Source organism: Podarcis cretensis, assembly GCF_951804945.1.
Source record: "Podarcis cretensis genome assembly, chromosome: 2".
NCBI lineage: Eukaryota > Metazoa > Chordata > Lepidosauria > Squamata > Lacertidae > Podarcis > Podarcis cretensis.
Window position 1 is genome coordinate 77646563 of NC_137171.1, and position 27245 is coordinate 77673807.

At 39.5% G+C, this 27245-nt stretch overlaps 2 protein-coding genes and 1 long non-coding RNA gene across 5 annotated transcripts in view; 1 reads left to right on the top strand and 2 right to left on the bottom strand.

Moving 5' to 3' along the window:
* Positions 1–27245, bottom strand: part of LOC307211090 — a 387208-nt gene that overhangs the window by 140795 nt on the left and 219168 nt on the right. The window lies entirely within an intron of this gene.
* Positions 1–27245, bottom strand: part of CENPP (centromere protein P) — a 163128-nt gene that overhangs the window by 135170 nt on the left and 713 nt on the right. For both annotated transcript variants that reach the window (XM_079967344.1, XM_079967345.1), the window contains exons 2-6: positions 26141–26296; positions 25010–25167; positions 23278–23399; positions 17431–17519; positions 13573–13669 (exon numbers count right to left, since the gene is read on the bottom strand). In XM_079967344.1, coding sequence (XP_079823470.1) covers positions 13573–13669; positions 17431–17519; positions 23278–23399; positions 25010–25167; positions 26141–26277 — 603 coding nt within the window. In that variant the 5' untranslated portion in view covers positions 26278–26296. The remainder of the gene's footprint in view (positions 1–13572; positions 13670–17430; positions 17520–23277; positions 23400–25009; positions 25168–26140; positions 26297–27245) is intronic.
* Positions 998–15552, top strand: OGN (osteoglycin). Of its 2 annotated transcripts, none has more exons than XM_079967339.1 (7): positions 998–1317; positions 1865–2100; positions 6313–6403; positions 7729–7887; positions 9153–9355; positions 10154–10249; positions 10863–15552. In XM_079967339.1, the coding sequence occupies exons 2-7, from the start codon at positions 1900–1902 to the stop codon at positions 11034–11036; spliced, it is 924 nt and encodes a 307-aa protein (XP_079823465.1). In that variant the 5' UTR covers positions 998–1317; positions 1865–1899; the 3' UTR covers positions 11037–15552. The 2 variants fall into 2 exon arrangements, with proteins under 2 accessions (XP_079823465.1, XP_079823464.1); XM_079967338.1 differs by having other exon boundaries at positions 999–1317; positions 1841–2100.

Below are 27245 nucleotides of genomic sequence, written 5' to 3' on the forward strand. Positions count from 1 at the left end.
ATGCAGTCCAATCCGGGACTGTCCATATAATAGCTTGAGTTGTAAAAGTGGCATAAAAGTGAGAGAAATTGTCATCAGTCACTGAATTTAAGAGAAAATGAAACCAATGATAGGAACAGTTGGGCTAAAAAACTTTAAAATTCTTCTGGTGCCTCAGTATTAATATTAACAGGACACATAGTATTTTAATATAACATGCACTGATTTTCAGTTTGGCTACCATTATTTTCCATCTGCACAGTGAATTCAGGGGAAACATTTATGTTCAGAATGGATCAAGTTTCAAGTGAAGACTGTAAACCAGCAGATGTACTTAAAGCAAAGCATCCAACTCCAACTGAGATGGCGTTCCACAGCAAACAGCTGGTGTCTGAACTTTGGCTTTTCTTGGAGCAATAAACATTCTACAACAACATAGCTTTGGGCTTACAAAACTAATCCAAATGAAAATATTCTCAGCTGATGCATCTTCTATTTGGAGTCCCAGCTAAAAGTAACATACCAAAGCACAGACAGTTTCAGCAGTGATGTCTTTCAACAATAAATGCTGTTTGTACATTTAGGTTCTGTTTATCTTCGCTGGCTGTGTATAAAACTGAAAGATTTCCCCTCTTTTAAGAGGTATAAAACATAGGAAACACTTTTCATATCAAGACATGAATCTGAATTATTTTTCAATGAAATGTAATTTTTCTGCCATATGCACTTTCTGTCATATGTCATTTTCATATGCAAATCTGCTTCTATTACAAACTGTATTCTCAGTGAATATACATCACACTGTTTTCTGTAATGAGCTGTTAAGGTTGGAATGCTCTCAAGATTTTCAAAACCTACAACCAACTAAACTGCAAACTAAAAGCTTGAATTTCCTCTGTGTGTATCTTGAGTTGCAAGTTTTAACTGCACAAAAAAAGTGGAATGCGTATGCCTAAACTGAAACGGAAGTCAGCTCCTTTGTCTTCCATTAAATGCTAAACTAAATGAGAAGCATATGACTTTGCTTGTCTTTATTGCATGAAACTGCAGTTGGTCCAGTTAAAGCTTTGAACGATAAGAGCAACTATATTAACATATTAAGTTGAATATTTTCCAATATATTAGTCGAGCAGGACTGATTTATCATTTTGCATTCAAGACTGCATGCTGACCCAGCCTTATTTACCCCACAGAAGGTGCTTTTAAAGTTTGACAGTTTTTGTAGTAGTATCATTTCAAACTGCTGAAAATAATCTCACTCTTGTCAAGCCATTTGGAATTAATGAAGAGAAAACCATATTGAAACAGTCACACAAGAGATCTCAATCAGCGAAAACGGTAGGTGTTATCTTCCAAGAAGTTATCTTATCAGTTTTAACAAGTTATTGTAAAAGTTTATTATATACTAGATTACATATGTTAAAAGTTATAGTATTTTTTTTCTATTGTATGCATGCTATTTTTTATATTTAAATACATTGTTATTACTTTGTTGCATATTTCAAAGTTTAGTTTCCTCTACAAAATAGTCCTTAAGAAAATGAAAAAAATACTTTTCAGTCCCAGGCTGGGCTCAGCCCTGTTCCTTTTAACTATTTCATCACCATACATACAAAATCTAAAACAATGTTTTGTATGTATTTCTATCAGCACTTAACTCACAAAACAAATCTGCAATGTATCAATTTGTACTTCTATTTTTCTACACTGTACATTGTCAACTTTTTAACATTGGAAATATTTATAGAAAGAATGCTAAGAGTTAATAATTTTTCCACGTTCCTTAAGCATTAGAAATCACTGCCAACTAGACCTCTACGCTTTAAATATTGTTTTGAGAGATTGCTTTTTTTATTTCCAGTCACAAAGAAATCATTCTGCTTAGTCCTTCCAGCTCAATACAAGCCTCAGCCTCTCAAAATGAAGACTTTGCAGAAATTTGGTCTCTTCTTTTATTTTTTGTTGCCCTTGGTGAAGTTGGCACCACCTAAACAACACTCAGCCACATTTTATGACCCTGGTTTGGCCACTCTTGAAGAGACAATATTTAAGCAAAGTTATGAAGACATAATATTTAAGGAGGATTATGAAGACAAGCCACAGGATGCAGTAAAAAATCAGGTATTTGACAAGTTCTGTGTTCATCTATGCATGCAAGCATGTTCCATGGGTAATTATGAAAACAAGTGGAAAAAATAAGGATAATGTAAAGTTAGCCAAAATAAAATCATAATGTAGTTACACACAATTGTTTTATTTTTGTTCCTTTATCATAGTGGAACTGTTTGGGCACATAGGAATGGGCAATGTGACATACCTATGTGGGCCACAAACAATGGGTGTGAGCCCACATTTGCCTTAATGCATGACTTTCTTCCCCTTTTATTTCAAAAGTACATTTTACCAATTATCTGTTACATTATCATAAAGAGTGACCATTCTGCACTGATATACAAAAAATCAAGTGTGGTTCATTGATCTATCATGAACTCATTTTCTGGTCTAGACAAGTCTTAGGCTTATCCCAACCCCCCAATCCCTTTTGTGTAAAATAGGCTTAACAGTGGCCTATTTTATGAGAGCAACATTAACATATATTATAAGGAATTTTGTGCATTATATAAATGATAAACAGCTATACAGTACAACCCTCAATTATTCAAACCAAAACAGAGCATTGCACCTTAACAAGCCTTATAAACTGCCACTACATTTAATGAATTTACAATGTGCTGCCCTATTCAATAGTATTAAATACCTGCCTTGTGACCATTCAGTGATGGGCGGGCTACAAGTACAAATAATAAATAAATCAGTATTTAAAATTATATTGTCTAGAATGTAGTACACATATGCAGAAAACCTATGGTGGATCAAAGCCTCATAACATGATGTTCAGAGCCAATGCCAAAAAGAAATTTAAGGTTTTAGCATTTATGTTGTTGTTGCGGTTGGGCATGTGACAAAGCTGGAGCCAAAAACACTCCCATACTGCCTACATGCTCTATCAATGGAAGTGCAACTCATCCAGGGCAGCAGTATTCATAGAATCATAAAGTTGGAAGGGACCCTGATGATCATCTAGCCCAACCCCCTGCAATGCAGGAATATGCAGTTGTCCCATACGTGGATCAAACCTGAAACCTTGGCGTTATTAGCACCATGCTCTAACCAACTGCCACAGTTGGTGACAATTTAATTATTACATTATCTGCACATGTATTAAGTTCTTAACTGTTTATTCCTTAAAGATGTCTATTTACTATTTTTAAAATTGTTTACCTAAAAAGGAGAAAGTGTAACATTTTAAATAGAGTAAACTGTGCTTTGCACCAGTAGATGGCGCTTCAGTAAGATGAACTTCAGTTTATAGTACATATCTTGCGAATTTGTTTTATGCAAAACTAGCCCATGTAATGTAAGATACGTTTAATGATGTTTGAGATTGCTATAATCCACCCTGGGTCCTTCAGTGAAGGATGAGTAATACATTTAATAATGAAAAGAAGAAGTGAGAAAGGGGTTAAAGAAGGGCAGCCAAAGCGATTAGAGTATTAAATGGGGAGAAGCTAATGTTTCACTTAAAAGAGAACCAAATACAGGGGTTACAACTGAAGGGTATTAAAACAAAGACAAATTGCTTTTCTATTCATAATACTCAAACAGGATATGGACAACAAAATTAACTCAATGAACATTTAAGTGGATCAAAGACTTAAGCTCTTCTCATATATTCCATACATTTACCTGAATTTTTGCAAGTAGCACAATAGTTTGTCACCTCATATTTTAATACCATTTATGATTTCCCTGTCTTTTAATTCATGAACAAGAACAACATCAAAGCAGCAATACCCAAACTCGGTGGCACATTTGCATACCTTGAGGGGGGACTGGGGTATGATTTATAATTATTTATAAAACAGCCTGAAGGAAAAAAGACCCAGTAGAACAAAACCCTGCTCACAAGTTTACAGTAAATTAAATTAAGTCACCTTGTTGGATCCCTCCACCATTCCATGTCTCTTCAAAACATGACTACATAAGGAAAACCCTGCCAAAGATCTAGCTTGTCCAACATTCTATTCTCCAAGGGCCAAAAAGATGCCTATGGGAAGGTTACAAGCAACTGGTTTTCAGAGGCATGCTGCTCTCAATGCTGGGGTAACATAGCCATCTTAACTAGTACCCCTTGGAGCCAGGAAGCCCCCCATATGGCAATTGTTCCGCTGCAGCCCCATTGCCAATCTATGGGCAGTGACATCCTCCTGAGGAAATGCATACCGGGATTTCCTCCTATGCAACCGAAGGGACAAGAAAATCCCAGAAACATCACTGTTGTACAGAAATAGCTGTAACTATCCATAGTCATGCTGCTCTGAGATTTTTAAATAAGGCAACTCCCAAGTTACGTTCCAAGACACTGCGTGTGTAAGTGAAATCACATGTATTAGAAACACCACTGAAAAAGCCGACAAACATCCCGTTCTGCCCCCGTTCCTTTTTGTGATGTTTTTGGGTGGCTTCCAGGTTCAGTGTGATGCACATGTACACAGTCACACACATATCAGTCACACCTAAAATGGCCACTGCCTGTATTAAGCAGTTTATAAATGTTTCATATACCTAAACAATAAATGAAAGGTCAGAGGTCCCAGTTGATGTGATGAGGGGTGATCCTGCTTGATGGCTGAGCAATATGGAGTTGCAAAAAGCATGGTCAGCTCAGTCCCAGTAGTTGTCTCAACTATAATGCTGATGATATGGAGCAAAACACAATCAGTTGTTTGTCCAGCTTCAAAGTGTTGTTGTGGTATCTGAGAGGCTTTTATTCCCTCATTTCATTTCCCCAGCAGATCCCAGGGCAGGATTCTGAACTTCCAAAATTCTGATGGAACTACCAAGAGGGCCCCCTCTGCTAATATTAACAACTGGGGAGGGTCTGTAGGGAATCAAGGGGCCTTTCAGATATTTGAGGTCTAAATTGTTTGGGGCTTTAAATACTAGTGTAAGCACCTTAAATTGGGCCCAGAAAAGAATTAGCAGCCAATGCAGCTGTTTTAGAACAGGGGTTATATATGAGTAGTAAAGGCAGCCCCAGCCAGTAATCTGGCTGTTGCATTTTGAACCAGTACAAGTTTCTAAGTCATCTTAAAGGGCAGCTCCAGAGTGCACTGTAATAATCCAACCTGGAAGTTATCAGAGCACTGAGTACTGTGGCCAAGTCATCTCTGTCCAAATGGGGCCATAGCTGGCAAACAAGCCATAGCTGGAAATAGGCATTCCTAGCCACGGAGGCCACTTAGACCTCAAGTAACAGTGCTGGAGCCAGGAGTATCCCCAAGCTATCAACCTGCTCCTTCCAGTGGAGTGCAATCCTGTCCAGAACAAGCTGTGTTTACCTCTTGGACTCAAGAAATTGGAACATACAACACCTTTGCTGGTCCACATCCAGCCTGCCACTGCCTCCACACACCATCCCACTTCTTATTAGTCTGAGTGTTCATTGCAATTCAGAATTGGTAACCATGGTTTGATCCCAGTTACAGGGAGCACTGGGACACGGGTGGCACTGTGGGTTAAACCACAGAGCCTAGGACTTACTGATCGGTAGGTCACCGGTTCGAATCCCCACGACGGGGTGAGCTCCCATTGCTCGCTCCCTGCTCCTGCCCACCTAGCAGTTCGAAAGCATGTCAAAGTGCAAGTAGATAAATAGGTACCACTCCAGTGGGAAGGTAAACGGTGTTTCCGTGCGCTGCTCTGGTTTGCCAGAAGCGGCTTAGTCATGCTGGCCACATGACCCGGAAGCTGTACGCCGGCTCCCTCGGCCAATAAAGCGAGATGAGCGCCGCAACCCCAGAGTCGGCCATGGCTGGACCTAATGATCAGGGATCCCTTTACCTTTACAGGGAGCATTAAACCCACAACCTCCCAGTTCAGGCATCACAGCAAACTACCAGCCAGGTTATATTGTATTAAGCTGGGTGTGCCAGGGAAAGAAGCTCACACATGGTGCATGCCTGATCCAATAAATCATGGTTGTTGGGCCAGGAACATGACATCTGATCTGCCCACTAGCAAATGGAAATAACAAAGTATTGCTTAATTTAACTGTCTGTATTCAACATGAGGTGTCACATGAAGTTACCCTATCCCAGAAGTACTGCTGAATGTTAGATTTTGGTGTGTGTGTTTTAAACTAGATTGTTTCCAGTGCTCCAGGAAATGTTCCAGACAATGTGGTTTATTAACTTTTAAAGGTTTTACCACCACTACTGAAAAATAATATATTAATCCCTGCATGTGTTTTTATAACTTCCTACATATAAGGAAAGCAATGATATGCTCCTTTTCCACGAAAATGAACTGCAAATGCAGAGAGATGAAGAGATACTTAGTGAGGGATCAACAAATTTAACAGGTAAGATTTTACCATATTACAGTATAATATCAAGCTTAAAACAAACAAACAAAATAGTTACCAAAAATGTGAGAAAGTATGCACACTGACATAAGCATCAGAATTCAACTTGCCACTTGCTTGGAGCAAGTAATGATTGCCCTGAATGAACCACAAAGTGCAAGATGCACTGGTCTCCCCTTTTCCCCTATTTCTAATGCTTCTAGTCAGAGAAGCATGTTTTGGCAGCTGTGTGCATACACACTCACATACTCCAGGCTTTAAAAATTGTACTTTTTTTATAAGCCTAGACAGCAAGCACATGCTCACAGATATCACAGAGTTGCATTTTCCCAGACAAAAATGATGCCAGAGAAAGCAGAAAGCTCAGCAACAGATCTCACTTCTCAACTACAGTGTTAGTGCTGACAATATGTGATCAACCAGTGTTGGGTCTAGCTGCTTCAGAATCATGACTAAGGTTTCTCAGTGTCAGAAGAACAGGGGATGGAGAACAAAAATACAGTGGTACCTCGAGTTAAAAATGCCTCAGGTTACAAACGCGTCAGGTTACAAACTCCACTAACCTGGAAGAGTTACCTCGAGTTGAGACCTTTGCCCCAGGATGAGAATGGAAATCATGTGCCAGCGGCACAGTGGCAGCAAGAGGCCCCATTAGCGAAAGCACGCCTCTAGTTAAGAACAGTTTCAAGTTAAGAACGGACCTCCGGAATGAATGAAGTTCGTAACTAGAAGTACCTCTGTAGGCAATAGTGAAGTGAGTAAATTCCTCTCCTTGAAAACAAATGAGGATTGAACCCATTTGTCATATCAAATTTCATTCCAATATCCTAAGGTTTGAGAAATATTACAATTAAAGCAAATAAAAAGAAAATAGAGACTATTTCTCATGATCTGACTATTAAACCTGGAATTCTAGTTAACCTACATTTGTTATCCTTTCATCTATCTGTATTTTTCAACCCATACAACAATAAGAAATGGAGTTGAAAACATTTTAGAAAGAATACGTACACTATCTCAAATTTACAAGATATGGTAAATTTCTATGCTTTAGAAATCTAAATTCTAAAATTTACTAGGTCAAGTCTGTTTGAATAAAGTGCTATATAAAAAATTCTGTTGACTGACACTAAATTCAAAACTGTCCAAAAGGCCTCATGTGATATGAGTAAAAAAAAAGTTTCCATATCCTAATGTCTGAAAAATGCATGTAAGACAATTTGAATATAGCATTTATGCCCCATAAAGTGTGCCACTAGGACTGACAGACAATCAACCGTCCAACATTCCACTTACATAGAAACAAAATTATCTTATTTCAGATTTGGCTACTTGTCTGCTGTGTGTTTGTTTAAGTGGTTCAGTTTACTGTGAAGAAACAGATATAGAAAGTGTTCCAGCTCTGCCAAAAGAAACTGGCTATCTTTATGCACGTTTCAACAAAATCAAGAAGCTGAAAGTATCTGATTTTGCTGAAATTCGTAAGTATATACTTGATTTAAAACTACATACCATACTTCTTGACTATACTAAAGGTTTGGGTAAAATATTAAAAATACATTTCATGACCTTTAAATTCATGTCCATATACTACTACTACTGACGGTGAATTACATCTCATTCATAAAATTTTAACTGCAACCATCTATATTAGTAAACAAATAAACACTGACCAAGATCACTCTATTCTTTTTAAGTTCAATTCATTTATTATTCTTATTTTTAAAACTTATTTTTTCAGATAAATAACCACAGGTATTGTATGAATCACCATCCTGGAAGAAGCAGTCCTTTCCCACACAAGGGACTATCTCTTTACATGATTCCTGTGGCCACAAAGTCAGACCTAGATAACAACTAAGAAAGAACATTTTAATCTTCAGCAGTACCATTTTCTTCATATGCATATACATGTATGGTTAATTAAGTATTTAATTGATTAATTAATTAATTAATATTTCTTCATCAATGACAACCCTAGAAATAAGATAAAACAGCATAGTACTTTCCTTGAACAATGCCCACTGAATGAGAAAGGATTAATCCTAGAACTCCTTTCTGTAAGTTGAACACAGTGCTACTCTAGGAGGAAGACCAAAAAAAGAATACATGCTCATAGATTAGCAGGACAACATTGTGTAAGCTGGCAGGAAGCAGACACTGGGTACCCTTGAGCAGCCTGATCAAATGCCAAAATCGCAGCAAAAAGGGATAAAAAAATAAAGTAGCTTTAGTGCTGTGGTTTAAACCTTCCTACTGAGCCAACCACCCAGCTCCTCAGAGGGCTGCAGAGCAATCATTTGATTAAGTGGTAAAAGAGAGATAACAGCTGAGGAGGTGAGCCTGTTTGTGCACTTTTATTACTGAGTGTAGTGGTGGGGGGCTTCTCTTCCCTGACAGCCCATGTGCACAGAAGAGGAATGAGCACTCCCTTGAACTAGTCTGCTCACTCAGTTGCATGAAATTCCTGGTCATCTGTGGTTACCAGGCTAGTGCTTAAAAGAATGAATTAGACATTTACAATTGGTGCTGCCACTGTAAAGGAAGAACATTGGAGGACATTGAAGGCAAGCTTAGTTTATTTGAAGCTCTCCCGAGGAGAAAAATTATCAGCGCAATACCCAGGACTCCATAACCAGGCTGCACAGCACAGCCTATTATGCAGCAACACTTTACTAGGGGCTTAGCAGGTGATTGCTTACGAAAAGCATCAGAGTCTATCTTTTCTTTCTTTCTTCTTTTTTAGCCACACTGAAAAGAATAGATTTGACTGGAAATATGATACAAGATATTGAAGATGGGACCTTTGCAAAACTAGTATTATTAGAAGAACTTTCACTTGCTGATAATAGACTTGCCAAGCTTCCAGCTTTGCCTCCAAAGCTAACTTCACTGAAAGCAAACAATAACTTTATTAAAAGCAGAGGAATTAAAGCTAATGCTTTCAAGGTAATAAAATTTATTATTACAATTGATTCCTATGTCATGCTAAGCCAAACCATGGCTTAGTGCAACATGTACGCTCTATGAGAGAACATCCTGGCCACTTGGTTCCTCCTCAGTTGTTTTGCTGCTGTGCTACAGTGAGCCATGGCCTGGTGTGTGCATGTCGTCCGAACCCAATCTTGTGGTTTAGCTCTTCAGACTATCTAAGAACTATACCCAAGATTTGTCCTGTAGTTTATAGTTTATGCTTTGGGAAGCTTTTCTACTTCTTCAATACAATATTGCATGGGATCCCAATCCAAAGGACCATACAACTAGTTTTGCATCCCCAAGAGGGCTGTCATCTTGTTTCTTAACATAGCAGCCCACCATGCTACATAGCATTTCACCATTTTTTGCTCAAAATATCCAAAAACAAGTTGTTCAGAATTAATGTTATGAAAAGGAGAAGAGGTAAAGTAGCATAAATAAGATGGGATTTAATTCATTAATTTTGGCATGCTGAATGGCTTATATATGCCCAGTGGAATCTTTGATTCTCTTCATGCTCCTCTCTCCGCATCTACAGCATCTATCATATTGGTGTTGGTCCAAAAGAACTGAAGGAGATAACTTTTTTAAAAATGTGTTATTCTTTTTAGATTAAGTAATATATTTATTTATACTACAGGCTTCAAACATCTTTCAACACAACTGAATAGCCCAATCCCTATCAATAGATCCAATTAGTAACCAATTATCTTGTTTAAACTGCTTGTAAAACAGTTTCTTTCCCCCTCCTTTTCTGTTTCTCTTTTACAGAAGCTGACCAACTTGTCATTTCTCGACCTAGGACACAATTTACTCGAGTCTGTCCCACTTAACTTGCCAGAGAGCCTGCGTACTCTGAATCTTCAGGTCTGAAAACATTTTGTTGCTGTTGCACAAAGAAATATTTGTGTGTGTGTGTGTGTGTGTGTGTGTGTGTACACACACACTACCAATGGCCCAAGAGAACTCAGCTTTACATTTTTTTGTTTCATTTTTGTATTTTAAAATATTTCATCAGAAAGGTGGTTTATAAATTAAGTTAATAAATAAATTAGAAGTTGTGCACTGAAAGCCTAAGCAAGGGAAACAGCAACCTGGCCAATAAAGAATACTGTTCTCTGGTAACTTACAGATTCTTCTCAAGGGATATGTTACTGTAGCGTAGGGACTCCCATTTGTAATCTATAGGAATCTGCAAGTTTTATTTTTCTTCATGTAAAGAATAAATTTTCAGGGCAGAATACCATGCAATAGACAAACAATGTTGTATAGGAAGAGCCATGAAGGAACCAAACATTAGTGTAAGGAGTTTGGAAAAACCATGTCCTATATACAATGTACATATTTATAACAGAAATCATTATAGTGCTGTAGAGAGAGGTATTGAATAGGATTTCAATGAAAGAAAACATCAAACTAGTATATCTTTTAACTAGCATTGGAACTTCAGATTTTTCAAGTTCACTGTTTTGATTTGCAGTTCAACAACATAACCAGCATCACAGATGAAACATTCTGCAAAGGGAACAATCAGACCCGTTACGTTCGGCAACGCATGGATATCATAAGAATGGATGGCAACCCAGTCATCTTGGGAAAGTACCCCAATGCTTTTATGTGCCTGAGAACCTTGCCTATAGGCACATACTTTTAATTATTAACAAAACTGAAAATGGTAAAAAGTAGGTAAAGATTACCATTTTATCACGGTTTCAATTTGTCTTTCCATGTTAATATCTTCACATATGTATATTCAACACTTTTAGCAGTTATAACTTCTACCTTAACTTGGTGAAATTGCACCTTCTGATTTAATAAGCCTGAGCCTTTTTTATTTCTAGAACTTAGACTCAAATATAAAACCAGTAACGTATTCTTTTTTCAAGGGAACCAATCTACAGGCAATGCCCCATCTATGTGCATTCAATATGTGCATGACCATGTAAATGCGCATCATGCTGAACCCGAAAGTGGCCCAAAAAATCACAAAAAGAGGCAGAATGGGGTGACGGTGGGGAACAGGGTGTTTGCAGGCTTTTGTTTTCAACTGTGTTTCAAGTATGCACTATTTCACTGACACGTGCAGTACCTCGGAACGTAACCCCCACATAAATGGGGGGTTGCCTGTATTTCAAAAGAATAAATGCTTTAACACTGTGTGGAGAATAATCAGCTGATGTAGAGAGAATGGGTAGCATTCTCATGTGACCAGTCTAATGTGTTTTATATAGGAAACACATAATGCACAACATGGGAGAAATGAGACAGACTTTGCTGAAGCAGAATAATCGTTTGTTATTTTCTAGAAAACATAAAGTAGCTGGATTTAAGACACCAGTTTTTTGTCTAATGGCAAAGTAGGACACAATATATTGGGGATAAAATGGAGGCAACAAACAGCTTTTCATCTTTAATCAGTAACAGACCTACAAATAGATCTGAGGAAGTTTCCCATTGTTTAAAGTTGGCAACTTCTTAGTTTGCTTTTCCACTTACAGAAACGGAAGTGTGAAGAGAAAGCAAAGGGTCTGTGTAAAGGTGCATGAACCTCATACAAATCCTAGGTTATTATGCCAGGATTTCCTCATGTGAATGAGACCAGTCAGATTGAGTTGTTTAGATTTCTGAATCAGAAATAGTCAGCACCTGAAACTCATGCTTGGCAATATTAATATTGCTTAAAAGTTACCATGCAACATAGTCTCTGCATTGAACACTGTTACCAAAAAACAATTACTCATTATCTGAAAAACCCTGAAGAATATTAATAACTGAACAATTCATAATGTACCTTATTGACACTCTTTAAGCTGTCAATGTACTTAGAAGGGAAATGCATCCATTTTGGTAATATTAAGTACAGTCCTATACAATTCAAATAGGTATTTACAGACAACCACAATCTTATGCACAATTCTAAGTTACTCCTATTGAGCTCTGTGGAACTTGATTCTGCCCAATCATGCATAGTACTCTGCAGTAAGAATAAGCAATAACTGTGAATTTTTATTGTATTTAATATATCACTCTCCTCAAGCCACCACATGACTATTTTTAGATTGTGATATCTGTGCTGTGATCAGCCAGAGTTTAAACCCTTATCTCAAAACAGAAGTCATTTGGGCTGGTTAGAATATAATTGTCCAACTTTGTGTATGTCAGCTGAAGACTTCTACAGAAGTACCTTTTTATCAGTAAATTCTGCGTTCTCTTTTTTCATACCAGATATGTTCTTCTCTGATTTAATTATTTACTAGTATTGAAGATTTTTACAGCTATTAAGCTCTGCTCTAGCTATGCTGCTTTAATTGTACTATGTATCCAATCTCATTTACATGGCAAAATCTTTAGAGATTACTGTTTGTTTTTAGTTTGTGTGTGTTACCTATTGACTAAAACTCTAACATGTCTAATAATACAAACCATCAGAAAGAAAAAGTAAGAAAGAGGACATACTTCACTACTCCTTTGTAAGTAAATGGTCTTCTATGACTGGGCAAAGATGGTAATACATAGTTTGTCTTTGGCAAAAGATGTGGTTGGGCAATGGCACCAAACCTCACTTCCATTTTATTACCTCAATCCTTTCCTTATTTGAGCACTTTCAATCTCTACCTACAGCCAGGTAGACTGAAAGATTATTTGATCACAGCATCTTCCTCAGTCTTACGTTCCATGATTTGCCACTCCTCCTACTACATCCTATGACAAACAAATTGAACCCTTTATTTGCTCTCCACTAAACCCTTCTCCCCTTCCCTCAATAGGCATATTGAGGGAATTCTCAAATTGTTGTGACCCAGTCCCCAGTCCTCTTCTATGACAATTCCAGAGTTACCAGACTCTGAATTTGTGACTAACAGTTCAGAGTTACAGATGAGGAGTCTTGTCGGCCTATCAACCACACAATGATCTTGACTCTCCCAAAACCTCAACAGACAAGACAGTGAAAAGTCTCAAACTCGGCAGTCCACACAAACATAAAACATTATTTTTGAGGGACTGATATTTTTAAAATAGCACAGAACCAAACAACCATGAATTTATATTTTCCCCAAAACTTGCAGTAGCATTAAATTAACCCATATTTCAAAAACCAATGTCATTCAGTTTCCTCTTGTTCCATAATGAAGCTGGTTAACAGAGAAAAAGGAAGGTTTAAAAGAAAGCATAACTTTTCAAAACACTACCTTGAAATGGGTCAAAGTGCGTTTCCGATGATCACACCACTCAGTGAAATAGGAGAGACATTTGAAGAACAGCAAAAGATTCCCACTCTCTTCAACTCTAGAAAACAACATTATGCCATAAAAAAATATTTTCGTCCCCCTTACAAAAATACATTTATAATTTTGTTTAAATCTCTGGATCATCATTAGATTATCTTTAGGCCCTCTGTTGGAAAGAACTTGCTAAAGCTGTTCAAACCAAATATCACATCATTTTGTGTATCTTCTGTTTAGGGTGATTTGTTGTACTGTTTTAAACAGATCTTGAGAGGCTTAGTCCTGATTTGGATGCAATGTTAATCCATAGGTTGTTTAGCTTAACTATAATTTGTTTGTATATCTGAAACCATAGTTTGGGGCCAACAAACCAGTACTGTAGATTACAGTTTGCAGTTGCTTTGTAAAACTCAGTTTGCATTAACTGTGATTTGTAATTACATCTGTGTTCCATATCCTGGTTTAATTCTTAATTGCATTGCTCCACGAATGCTGCACACTCGCCTACACAGATACAAGTGAAGGGTTGCTGAAAATTAATCTGCTTGCTTGGTTAAGAAACTGTCACTGACACTTTCACAGACCTCACACACCCTACTCACTCTGCCTGGCAGCTCCATTCCCTATCATCTCATGATTGTCAAGCTTCCAGCAGCAATGATGGCGTGGGAAGGCAGGGAAGAGACCACAGGCACTTTTACTCATATCTAACAAAGAATACATGTTAAAAGCACACATTTGCAAACCTACCATCACCAACAAACTCTGGGCAGGATTAATCTAACGAGTCCCATCAGGAACTCCTGAAATTGATTAAGGTGAACAAAAAATAAAATGCTTCTGAAGTTCTCCAGCCATTTGAGAGGTGGGAACATATAAACCCAAGGATCACTGCAAATTGTGCAAGTCACGCTAAACCACTGTTTACAGTCACATGAAAATGAAGTTGTTAAAAGAAAATTGTAACACATGCAAAAAACAACAACTTATGAACCACAAGCTATGTGTGATAACTTTTAATGATGTTGAACAAGGAAATGTTTCAGAATTGTTGGATTCTACATTAAGTCTTACCAAAAAAAAAAAAAAAAAAGGTTTTTAGAGTACCAAAGCATGATTACGTTTTTGCACCCATACTGGGGTGGGGGGGTCAAAAGCAGTGACCCTTCCAGTTATGGCAAAAAATGCTTCATGTTTTACCCTCCTCCACTACCTACAAATGTAAGAGTCTTTCAGTGCTTAATTGGATCCAGATGTGATTTAATACTCACTTCTGGCACACTACTGATGGACTCAAATTTCAGTTGGCTGGTAGGCAAAAGTCAAGTTTAAATGCTTCATACTGCATCAAGAAAGCAGCTTTTGAAATAATTACGCAATGAGTTAGTTGTGTGATGATGATTTAACAATCAAATCTAGCATGAAAGCCAAACACTCGTTTATAAGATTTTTGGGGAAAACTCTTTCCCATCATTATTTTGGTGAATGTGCCACATCAATTATGTTAGGCAAGAGCTGGTATGCCAAAGTAAACCCGGTCTGGTTTGCTAAATATCAATGGGCACTATATACATATGAAAACTGTTACTGCATGAAATCAACACAGTAAATCACTTTGTGTGACCCATACAACAGATTATACTAAACATTAGCTGCCACTTTTTATGTTGCTCTCAGAAATGGGCAGAACTTCTGAGATGCCACTGCCTATTTCCACAGATGAAGAGAAAGAGTCAAATGTACTGCAACCAGCAGAGAAATTCAAGATCAGTTAGGCTCAGGGAAATACCACATGCTGAAATAGAAATCCTGACAAGAAAACCTACATTTATGTACTGCAAAGATGCTGAGCTTATTTTTTTCATTTATCTTTACCTTAATTTTGTGACCAAGCATGTTTCTAAAGGATCTAAATAGTTAAAAAATAAAAATAGCCATATTGAGGGTTTTGTGTTTGCTTTTGACTTCCATTTGGTTTGATTTGAAAGGGAAAGGAGGGGGGAACTATGCGCTTGTAAATATTATTTATTCCAAGCCTGCTGTTGTTACTGGGGGAGGGGGAGAGAAAGCCTTCCTCAGGTGTATTTTGAGTAGCAATTCTCAAAGGCAAGGGATGCTGTAGTGACTCCCTTGACTTTAAGAATTGCTTCTAGAAACATGCCCATAGTGATTCCCCACAATTCACTGGACCAGGACTAAATCATATTTCTAACTCTTGATTTCCCTACACAAACCTCCTATTTGACTGTCACTACCCCCATTTCTGCGGTTATTTTAAAGGGGAAGGAAAGAAGAGTTAAAAAAACTCACATGATAAGTTCTCTGACCTATGAACATCTTACATATAAAGTATTTGTGAGTGTGGCAGCAATTCCTCTTCAGGTACTTTTAGAGGAAACTATCTGGACACATTCCAGTCTGGGTTCAGGCATGGTTTTGTTCCAGACTTGGCCTTGGTTGCCCTGACAAATGACCTTTTCTCAAGTAGTGATGGGGAACTGAAATCCTGCTGCTCCTGTTATAAGTCTCAGCAGCCTTTCATACCACTGACCATGGTATCCTCCTGGACCATCTCTATGAGTTGGGGATTGGAGGCACTGTTTTATGGCGGTTTTGTTCTTACATATTATTTTTTCTCTAATTTCTTATGTGCCCTTCACCTATAAGTTTCCAGGGTGCATTTCAGCAATTTTAAAATACATCATCATCATTATTAAGTTTTTAGTTTTCAATTTTCCAATAATCACATGTAAATCAATACATACTCAGTTTGACTTCTCTTCCCCCCCTTAAACATCAGTTTAAAACAAATTACAGTCAACAAATAGGGTGGATACTGAAAATATGTGTATCAGCTGTCAAAGCCAAGATAAAAAGGTGCCCCTTCAGCATATGGCAGATACATACTTGCATGGCATGTCTCAGAAAATGGCATTGGGAAACTATGTGCCTACAATCTGGCAACATAGTTGCAGGGTACCACAAAGCACTCTTAAAAAAATTTCCAGGGTTGTTTAGCATCAGTATGAAGCCATTGGGAGCAGTCACTGGGAAGTCTGGGGTACAATGTCATCACTGTGCTGATGCCACCAAGACTGTTTCTCCATTAAAACTGAGTCAGGAGCAGGTAGGCACAAGCTGAACCCGTGCCTGGCAGCAGTGGTGGGCTGGACAAGGGCTGATAGACTGAAGCTGAACCTAAGGCAGAGACACTGCAGGTGAGTGATTCCCAAATTGCAGATTGGTGCACCTTTAGAATAAGGTAGTTCATTCTCAAACATAAAAGCTGTATTATCTTGTATAACCATATATGCCAGCAATTTAATTAAGATAGCAATTTTATATCACATGTGCGTGAGGGACATCAAGCCCAGGGGCTGAATATAGCCCTCCCTATCCCACCCTCAGGACTCTCCCTAGGCCATACATCCTCTCCCCAGGCCCAGTCACCTGCCAAGTCAGTCACCTGCCCAGTGTGAAATGCTTTTCCCTGGGTGGAAAGTGTCCTTTGACTGGGATAGTGCCTTTTTGTTACCTGAATAGATAAGTGTATAGACGCACCACTGGAATGTAGTCTGCTAAACTATGAGCCACATCTGTTGATGCTGGCCCCACCAACCACTGACATATGGCCCCTGGAAAATTACCCTCAAGGGAATAAAAGTTACCCCTTGGGCTAAAAGGGATTCATTGCCTTACTTTACCACATAGCTGAATGTCTCACTGAACTCAGTGGGACTTGGAACATACTATATGTTGTGTGTAACTGACATTGTCCAAAGCAAAGAAAGATATTCCTCTATATATTAGTAGAAGTCTTACCTTGATACAAGCTTGCTTAAATCCAAATGTTCGTCAGATTCTATCACAATGCTAAGGTCCGTAACAATAGCTGAAACATTTTTGTTACACTGGTTCAGAAAAAAGAAAATGTTTTATTAATAGATAAAATAAGTAGAAAATACACAAATATAGGACTAAAATATGATCAAATTGCAATGATTTTTTCTATATATAGTACATAATAAATCAATGAAAGGTGACCATTAAGAGAAACTGCAATTTGGCAGAAATTCGGATGTCCTATGTTGATCTCTGCATGAGTTAAGGCTACTCCAAATTCTCTTCAACATTAGGGAAAACTAAGATCTGAAGGCACATGAGTCAGTCATGCTGGTGATGCCAAGGAGGCCAAGAATAGGGTTCTCTACTTCTGTAGTAATACAGAAGGTGTCAAACTTGCACTATACTGCCGGCTTACCCTTCTACCACTGTAAAGTGTGCATTTGACAAGTGTTAAACTACTCTTGGAAGATCTGGCAATGATTACTGCTGTTTCCTCTGGGATGCTTTTAAGAGATGGCATTTTTGGCTTAGGGTTAGAATGTATCCTTCCAAGTAGAAATAATAGTTGGGAAGAATTTTTGATCTACTGTGACTTTATTTTGTGAAGAACTATGGAACAGCCGCTGCTTTTAGAAACATAGGAAGCAGCCCTTTACTGAGTCAGACTACTGCTCCACTGGTTCAGTATATTCTACCCTGACTGGCAGCAGCTCTTCAGGGTTTCAGATGGGGGGCCTTTCCATTCCTGTCAGGAGTTGAATCTGGGGCCTTCTGAATGCAAAGTGGATGCTCTGAGACAAAGGAACAGTAGTAGCTTGCTACCTACCAAAGCAGTAATAGAAAACCAGTACCAAAGTTAACATTACCACAGAAGTAAACTACTGCTGTCTGAAAAGCTTCCATGTGCATTCTGAAGAGCAAAACTTAGCAAGGGTGAAATATTCTAGGCAAACTAAAATCTTCAGAAGCTGAAGTTACATATTTATATCCAAGTGCCATCTTGTGGTTGAAAGGGAAAATGACAAATGCAACATCCTAGTTCTTGAGGAAAAGAAATTTTATTTTAGATTTATATCCCCAAAGCAGCGCAAAGCATTCATGAGTTACCACAAGTCCATTCTTAAAAATATATAATAACTGAAACCATACAAAGAAATGGACATTTTAGGTACAAGTTAAAAAATTTACTGGCGAAAGGGCTCCAGAGAGGGGCTGCTTAAAATGGCGGCTGCTCGAGTGCTGCTGCTGGCACCAACAAAGCTCAGCCTCCTTCCTCCTCTAGACAGGGCGGGGAGAAGCCAGGAGGAGGGAGGGAGGAGGTTCCATCACCGTGTGAGGGAGAGGGAAAGAACGCGTGTGCTGGCGATCCAAGTGGCGATTCTCAGACCGTCCACGGGATGGATCCAGATGGCAATTGGGCCTGATCCGAACTGCGGGCCTTAGTTTGCCTACCCATGGATCAGGCTATCAAGAGCTGCTAACCATGATGGTCATGAGATATTACAATGTTCTAGAACTGATTATCCTAAAACATTTCAGCAAGATTCTTTAGATGAGCTAAGATATCACATACTTTAAAAACTAAAGGTTTGGGGGTTTTTATTTGACCTCTTGTTCCATGCTATTGTTTCCACAACATGTGGAGAACACACTACAACACCCATACAGCTGGTTTCCAGGGATGTCAAATACACGTATAAACAGCAACATGCAAACAATCAACCATTTTCACTCCCTTCACTTTGCTGCACTCCTACCCGCTTTCATTTTACTTAAGGAAAACCTATTACTTGTTTTTACTTTCCTTCGTTCTCTGATCCTGGCAAGACACAAATAGTAATTCATGGAATTACCATGTAAATGGAAAAGTCTTAGGGAAAGACCAACAGATTACATCAACTCAACTATGCTGCAAATGGCAGTTTGCCACTTATAATGGACATCATGTGAACAATTTCTGGTCTTTTAATTTTCACAGAAAAATTACTTCATTTCAGCAGACAACCTAAAGCTACAGACAGTATTATCATACAATTCCACTGTATGAAAGATCTACAGGTGGATATTTAGAGATAGCTGAATGCCCTCCCAGAAGGCACATCTTCTGCTTACATTGTGATCTTTTTAGCACAAGGTGAATATTTTTTTATTTTCCAAGTCTTTTTAATTTTTAGAATTGTAGAGTTAGAAGGGACCATGAGGGACATCTAGTTCAACCTCTTGCAATGCAGGAAGAAAACATCTGCAGCAGGAGAAAACAAGCTTGCTCCATCCTCCATGTGACAACCCTTTAGATATTTGGCTATCATATCTCATCTTTCCCAGGCTAAACATACCCAGTTCCCTCAACCATTCCTCATAAGGCTTGGTTTACAAACCCTTGATCATCTTGGTCACCACGGAATAAATTTTACCTTCATGCCAATGTAAGACTAGACAGTTTCCTTCTTTAATCAGGAATTGAGATTAGAGTCTGGAATTGATTAACAAATCTATGTTAAGTGGGGAAAGTATCTGTCAGGGAACTGCCATCGGAGAGTCAGGTGGTGGAAGGGGTCAAGGAGGCTAGGAGACCCTCGGATGCTGAGGAAGGAACCAGCAGGGGGAGAGGGAGAGTTCCTGCAGAAACTCAGTCGGAGGAAGGGCTCCAAGATACTTCCAGTGAGAACAGCGGAGAGGGCTCAGGACCTCCGCTGGGGACGCCTACTCCGCGAAGGAAACTGTCGCGCAGAGAATCCAGAAGAAGAGTTTCCGTTAAGGAACTCTTATGTTGGCATAAATTCCGGAAGCGCCCACTGACGGATTCTGCCAGCGATTGAGGTAGTCATGCACTCATGGCTCCGAGAACTGGGAGAGTTTAGAAACTGATTGCAAACCCTTGAGGGCTTAACCGCTTACGCACGAGCAGTCCCCTCATCCCATTACAGTATCTAATCTTAATAATAAGCATTAATGTACAATTAAATGTAGGAGATAATTTCACTCTAGAGGAAGCGTGTTACCCCACAGCCTAGCACTGATTACCTAACCACAGTTTAAAAAGCACCAGCATTACAACTGAACTGCCCCACTGAGGGCAGATGTTTGTTGTAAGGCAAATGCTGCACACGACAGACTACTAACCAGTTCCAAGCAGGATTATCACAGCTACAGTTGCAGAGATAAATTACAGGAAAGTGCTATTCCGTGCTGTATTTAAATTGTAAGTGTAAAAAGTAACTATGGTTGCTAGGTATATTACAATTTGGTGTTTCTCTGTCAGAAACCTAGGATGTCACATAAACAGAGGCTACTGTTTTAATGACTATTTCTTATACAGTGGTACCTCGGGTTAAGTACTTAATTCGTTCCGGAGGTCCGTACTTAACCTGAAACTGTTCTTAACCTGAAGCACCACTTTAGCTAATGGGGCCTCCTGCTGCCGCCGGAGCACGATTTCTGTTCTTAACCTGAAGCACTATTTCTGGGTTAGCGGAGTCTGTAACCTGAAGCGTATGTAACCTGAAGCGTATGTAACCCGAGGTACCACTGTACTATATAGCTTTATAGTATATTTCAGAGCAGAAGAATACAATACTCACCTTGTTCATGCATCACAATCAACCATAGTTAATAGTTTACCATGAATGAACAGATGGCTTCCAATTCAGCTCCCCTAGCAGGAGCAGAAACAACAAACAGCAATCCTTGGTTTAGTGTTATATCCCAAACCATCCCAAAATCAGCCAGAAATCATGGTTTGCAATTCCCACTCATGCAGTGGGTGGGGAGTTGAAGCAGAAGCCACTTGCATGCTCACAGTGTCCTAATGTCTGTCCTACTGGGATATGTGAACAAGGTGAGTATGGCAGACTTTAGACCTACGTTATAAAATATAAAAGTCTGGATTTCAGTGCTAGTTTATGAAACACTGAAGTACATGTATTTTTCTAAAGGGGAAACAATTTTTCAATAAAGATACAAATGGCAAATCTATAGTAATTTATATTTTGATGCTCATGACTATGTCATTATGAGAAGATGGAAAATGCTGCCATCTACTGGCAATTTAGACTTATTTACCTTGTTCTAACGCAGGGACGCAGGTGGCGCTGTGGGTTAAAGCCTCAGCGCCTAGGACTTGCCGATCGAAAGGTCGGCGGTTCGAATCCCTGCGGCGGGATGCGCTCCCGCTGCTCGGTCCCAGCGCCTGCCAACCTAGCAGTTCGAAAGCACCTCCGGGTGCAAGTAGATAAATAGGGACCGCTTACCAGCGGGAAGGTAAACGGCGTTTCCGTGTGCGGCTCTGGCTCGCCAGAGCAGCGATGTCACGCTGGCCACGTGACCCGGAAGTGTCTCCGGACAGCGCTGGCCCCTGGCCTCTTAAGTGAGATGGGCGCACAACCCCAGAGTCTGTCAAGACTGGCCCGTACGGGCAGGGGTACCTTTACCTTTACCTTTACCTTGTTCTAACAGGACACGGGTGGCGATGTGGTCTAAACCACAGAGCCTAGGGTTTGCCAATCAGAAGGTCGGCGGTTCCCTTTACCTTTAACTTGTTCTAACTCAACCCTCCCATCACACCCCATTTAGATTACAATCCCATACACCAGTGGTTTTCAACCAGTGTGCCGTGGCACCCTGGGTGCCTTGAATGATGGTCAGGAATGCCGTGGGCAACACTGGCCTCTGTCCCTCTTTTCTTCCCTCCCTCCTCTGATGCCCTATCCTGTCTCTGCCTCCCAAAGGTTTGCACAGCTGTTTATCACAGCAGCCCTGGCTATAAGCTCCTCAGGCGAATGTTGCCTCTCGGAGGCACCTCTCTTGTGGGGATGGTCAGCTCAGAGACCAGGGAGAGCAGCAGCAACTTCTCCCGGGAGCACTTCCAAGGAGAGGGGAGAGGAGAGGAGGATGAGGGAATACTTGACAAGGAAGGGTGTTCAAAAAAGGGTGAGAGGCTGCCAGCTCTTCAGGCAAGGGGTGACCAAATTGGGCTCCTGAGCCCCAGGGGTGCCACAGAAAGAATGTAGTTGGTTAAGGGAGCCATGGACTCAAAAAGGTTGAAAACCTCTGCTATACACACTGAAATAAGCAGCTGAACTCAATGGAGCCTACTTCTAAATAGGCAAACACAGGATTGTGCTCTTAAATGGAACAAGTAATCAGAAGAACTAATCTTTCATGTGTTTCTAGATTAAATACACATAAAACACTCAGGGGTGTAGTATTTTACTCAGAGAAGACCCACTGAAATTAATGATCATGACTAGCATAGGTTCATTAATTTCAATACTAAAAGTTTGTTGAATACAACCCTCAGTACTATTCATTGCATTCTATCAGAAGGAGAGATGGGGTGGCAAGGTGACTCAAACAACTCTACTCAGAGACTAGTTAAATTTGGCTCTTCTTCAACTACAGTACTTCCATGCAAGTTGGTTAGTGTTACGAAACTTTAACTGTAAGAACTGGTGCTAGAGGTTTCTCTCATTTTCTTCTTTCCTCTTCATCCCTTTTTCATTTTGCATCACTTTACATAGTTGGCCTGAGAGTCAGTGCTGCCATATCTGTTAGTGACCTTATATAAGCCACTCTGGATGCCGTTTCAGCTGAAGAGTGTGGCATAAATGCTTTAAATTAAATACTGCAATGAGCTTTATTTTTAGAAACACACGTGCGCACACCAAATACTAATCATTAGCAAGGAAAAGTGATGTTATATCTTTCATGCTGAAGGAAAATGCTACTAGGCTTTCTAGAAAAGTAGTTACCAAAAGAATCAAAGTGACGCTGTGACCAAATATAGATGGTTGCCAAAGAAAAATCAGACTTCCTAATATATACCTGTTCGATATGAACGTCTTCTTCCTTTGCCTGGTTTTCTTCCATGAGTTGAAATTCCAACTGAAAGGACACTGAATGGCAATTTCCTGATAGCCTGTATTTGTGTGTAGTTCTAGTTCCACCTACCACAAAAGTAAACAAAAAGAGACCTTTATTAAGGTACTGATATCTGTTTAATTCATTTTTAAAAGTAAGTAAGTAATAACATAAAAATTAGCCATATTTAACATAAAATATTTATTCTACCAACCAGTTCATGATTACAATTGTCTGAAGCTGGGCTGGAGGAACTTGTGGACCCTTCAGGTGTTGCTTGTTCTGAACTGCCATCTTCCCTGACTATGCTGGCTGGGGATGATGGGAGCTAGGAGTCCAGAAAATATTTAGAGGACCCCTATAGAGTGAAGTAGCCGCATTCATTCCAAACCACACCAAGGAACAATCTGTACTGACAACAGACTCACAGTGACTCACAGGCCCAATCAATGAAATGGCTAAGATCAAGTCAAGGTTATGTCCAGCCACATGTGCTGGGCCAACAATGTACTGAGACAGTCCTGTCATTGTCATAGAGGCTATGATGTCCAGAGCCCACCTGCTTGGGCAGCCTTAGTATGAATACTGAAGTCCCCCATGACCACTCTGAAAAAGCTATTCAACATAATTTTTGAGACTACTCACACCTGCTTGGTCAGGGAGATTGTAGTACACTGGGATGAACAGTACATTAACAACATCTCTGATCTGTCTCTCTGGCCCAACAACACATACAATCCCTTGAACCCAGACAATGCACATCAGTCTCCTCCTAGAAAAGGGGATGAATTTTTTATGGACTATGGTGAACCCCTCCCCACCGTTAATCTCTCTGACATGGAATGATGTTGCACCATATACACAGGTGAACACACCTGGGTTAGCAAATGGCCACCAAGCTCATCAGTCCGAGTCTGTTATACACACCAAGTCAGCTTGGTGATAGATGTTTTATTCTGGGCAGATCTGACATTAGTCAGCACCACCAGTATAACCAGTGTTGGCTGACCAGTATCCCCAGATTCTAAAATACATAAGGAAAAACAGAAGGAGGGGTGGGGGCTTTTATTTAACTAGGCCTCTTCCTCTCCTCTGTAAACCTTCACTCATCTCCATACCTCCACCTATCTGATATCATGAGGATATGCAGTCCCAATACATCTTAAAGGTAAAGGTAAAGGTACCCCTGCCCGTACGGGCCAGTCGTGTCCAACTCTAGGGTTGTGCACCCATCTCACTTAAGAGGCCGGGGGCCAGCGCTGTCCGGAGACACCGGAGACACTTCCGGGTCACGTGGCCAGCGTGACGAAGCTGCTCTGGCGAGCCAGCACCAGCGCAGCACACGGAAATGCCATTTACCCTCCCGCTATAAAGCGGTACCTATTTATCTACTTGCACTTAGGGGTGCTTTCGAACTGCTAGGTGGGCAGGAGCTGGGACCAAAAGACGGGAGCTCACCCCGCTGCGGGGATTCGAACCGCTGACCATGCGATCGGCAAGCCCTAGGTGGTGAGGTTTTACCCACAGCGCCACCTACTTAGAATTAAAGACTATACAGAAAATGGAAACTACAACTTGAGGATTTGGACAACAGGTTATCGTACCCCAGCTGTAGGATCTTTTCAAATATGATAAGGTATGACAGAAACTTATAGAAATTAAGAATGGGTGAGGCATAAAGAGTCAAAATACTTACTTTTCTCCACACGTTTTCTAGAACAATGTGTGAAGCAAATGCCTGTAAATTTCATCATGAAGAAGAGGTCAGACTCTAAGAAGTCAAGCTGAGTTTTCAAGTCTGGAGAAAATTCATAGTGCCTTAAGTCTTCTTGAGATTTTCCTTTAAATGATTTCCTGATAGAAAAAACTTCAGCGGTCAGCAAGAAAATGAGAAGCCTACTTCCAGCATTTACATATTGGCAAATAACCTAGTTTTTTGTGTAAAGTATTTCAATACACATCTCCCTAGGATTGTTTTACATAGCACTAGACTTACATTGCACTGGACTGGCTCAAACTTAATGAACTTGGTCCAATAAGCCATGTTTTATTCAATTAATAATGAACTGTGTACCCAGACACTCCCTTCTCTCTTCCTTTCCTTGCAAGTTTGGCTTTGGCACCAGTATCCTAGATTATTAAATCTAGGACTTCCAACAAATCAGAATATCCTGGCTTCATATTCTGTTTTTTTTGTTGTTGTTGTTTTGTGAATCCTTAAACTAATGTATTTCTCATCTGGGAAGTTGCAAGAAACAGTGGCTTAAGAAAGAATCAGTGGCAAAGTTAAATGCATGAGGGGAAGAGGAAGCCTACAGGAACACAAGTTCTTGTTGCAATAAGCCACGAACCAAGATCATTATGTTAAAAATGAGCAAACTGATCATTTTAGTTTTAAATCTAACGAATACAATAATTAGGCAGGTTGTACACAACAGTACTCAAGCCCACCTGTTCTTTACACTGGTGTTAATATTTATTTTCCTTTTCTAACTGATACCATGTGAAAGCACATCAATTGTTGAAACAAAAGATCATTTCCAATTTCAAAGTACCAGCTTCCTAATCACTGCATGTACTGGCTGCCACTAAGATATCCGTAACAGATGCCCTTTTACATTTGAGTAACAGAAAAAAGTTCAGTTTTACGTTACCTGTATATACGATAAAGACAATTTTCTACATTACTGTCCAAACCAAACTCAGAACCCTTCAAGGATCAGTCCCAAACTGCACATTACTCAGTTGGCTTTACATATGAATAAACATGGATTGGGCTAATTAGATAGATAGATAGATAGATAGATAGATAGATAGATTTACATACATAGCCTTCATTATCTCCCCATCAGAATAAGCAAAAGATCCATGTAGACTACATTCATATTCTTCTGTTAACATCTTAATTTCTTCTTCCAAAGACTGGATTTCATTTTCATAAATCTTAATATCATTATTATCCATTTTTCACACCACAGGCTTCCTACAGAAAAGAGAATGAAAACAGCAGTTTGGTAAGTACAGTGGTACCTCGGGTTACATACGCTTCAGGTTACACACTCCGCTAACCCAGAAAAAGTGCTTCAGGTTAAGAACTTTGCTTCAGGATAAGAACAGAAATCGGGCTCCGGCGGTGCAGCGGCAGCAGGAGGCCCCATTAACTAAAGTGGTGCTTCAGGTTAAGAACCATTTCAGGTTAAGAACGGACCTCCAGAACGAATTAAGTACTTAACCCGAGGTACCACTGTAATGGGTTTCCCATCCATCCCCCCCAAAATTAATGTCATTGAAATTAAGGTTAAATTTTCAAACTTAAGTGGAAAAAGTAACATTTATTCATTGGCTTTTTTACCAGACATTCTGGTAATCACTCCTAAAAGCTTTTTAAGGTTGGCATGACTTTAATTGTTTATCTCTTAATATCTTAATGAATAAATTAATTTGAAGTAAGTGAATTTGAATTTTGGGGTACAATCCATCTTAGTTGTCAGAAGCAAGAATGAGATTCAGCTTAACTATTCCAGAAGTTTATAATATGCAGTTAGATTGCCTGAACCAAATGTAAGATGTCCTGAATCCCCTCAAGATCACTGGATATATTTTGTGGGGCAGTGGAATTAAATAAATACAAGTGCTGTGATCTCAGAGTCTAAAATACCAAACCACAGAAGCCAAGTACGTTTATTCATTGTCAGTCTTGGCAAACTTGCCTTTTTTTTTTTTTTTCTCTATAAGTGTCATGAAGGTAGAAACACAGGGCAGAGGAGAGAGCAAAATGTGCTTTTCAACGTATGCACACATATACGTCTAATGGGGACAGAGGTGGGCTTCCTTTATGGCGACCAAATGCAAGCCCTATTAAGGGTACCAGGCTTCCCCAGTGTTTTCATCCCGAAGGGTTTTTCTTATGCGGTGCTTTGCCATCAAGGCAT

Excerpts from the sequence above, each read along its gene's own strand:
- OGN (XM_079967339.1), top strand. The coding sequence starts at position 1,900 with ATGAAGACTTTGCAGAAATTTGGTCTCTTCTTTTATTTTTTGTTGCCC. Across the intron at positions 2,101-6,312 it reads AGGATGCAGTAAAAAATCAG|GAAAGCAATGATATGCTCCT; the intron begins GTATTTGACAAG and ends CCTACATATAAG. Across the intron at positions 7,888-9,152 it reads ATCTGATTTTGCTGAAATTC|CCACACTGAAAAGAATAGAT; the intron begins GTAAGTATATAC and ends CTTCTTTTTTAG.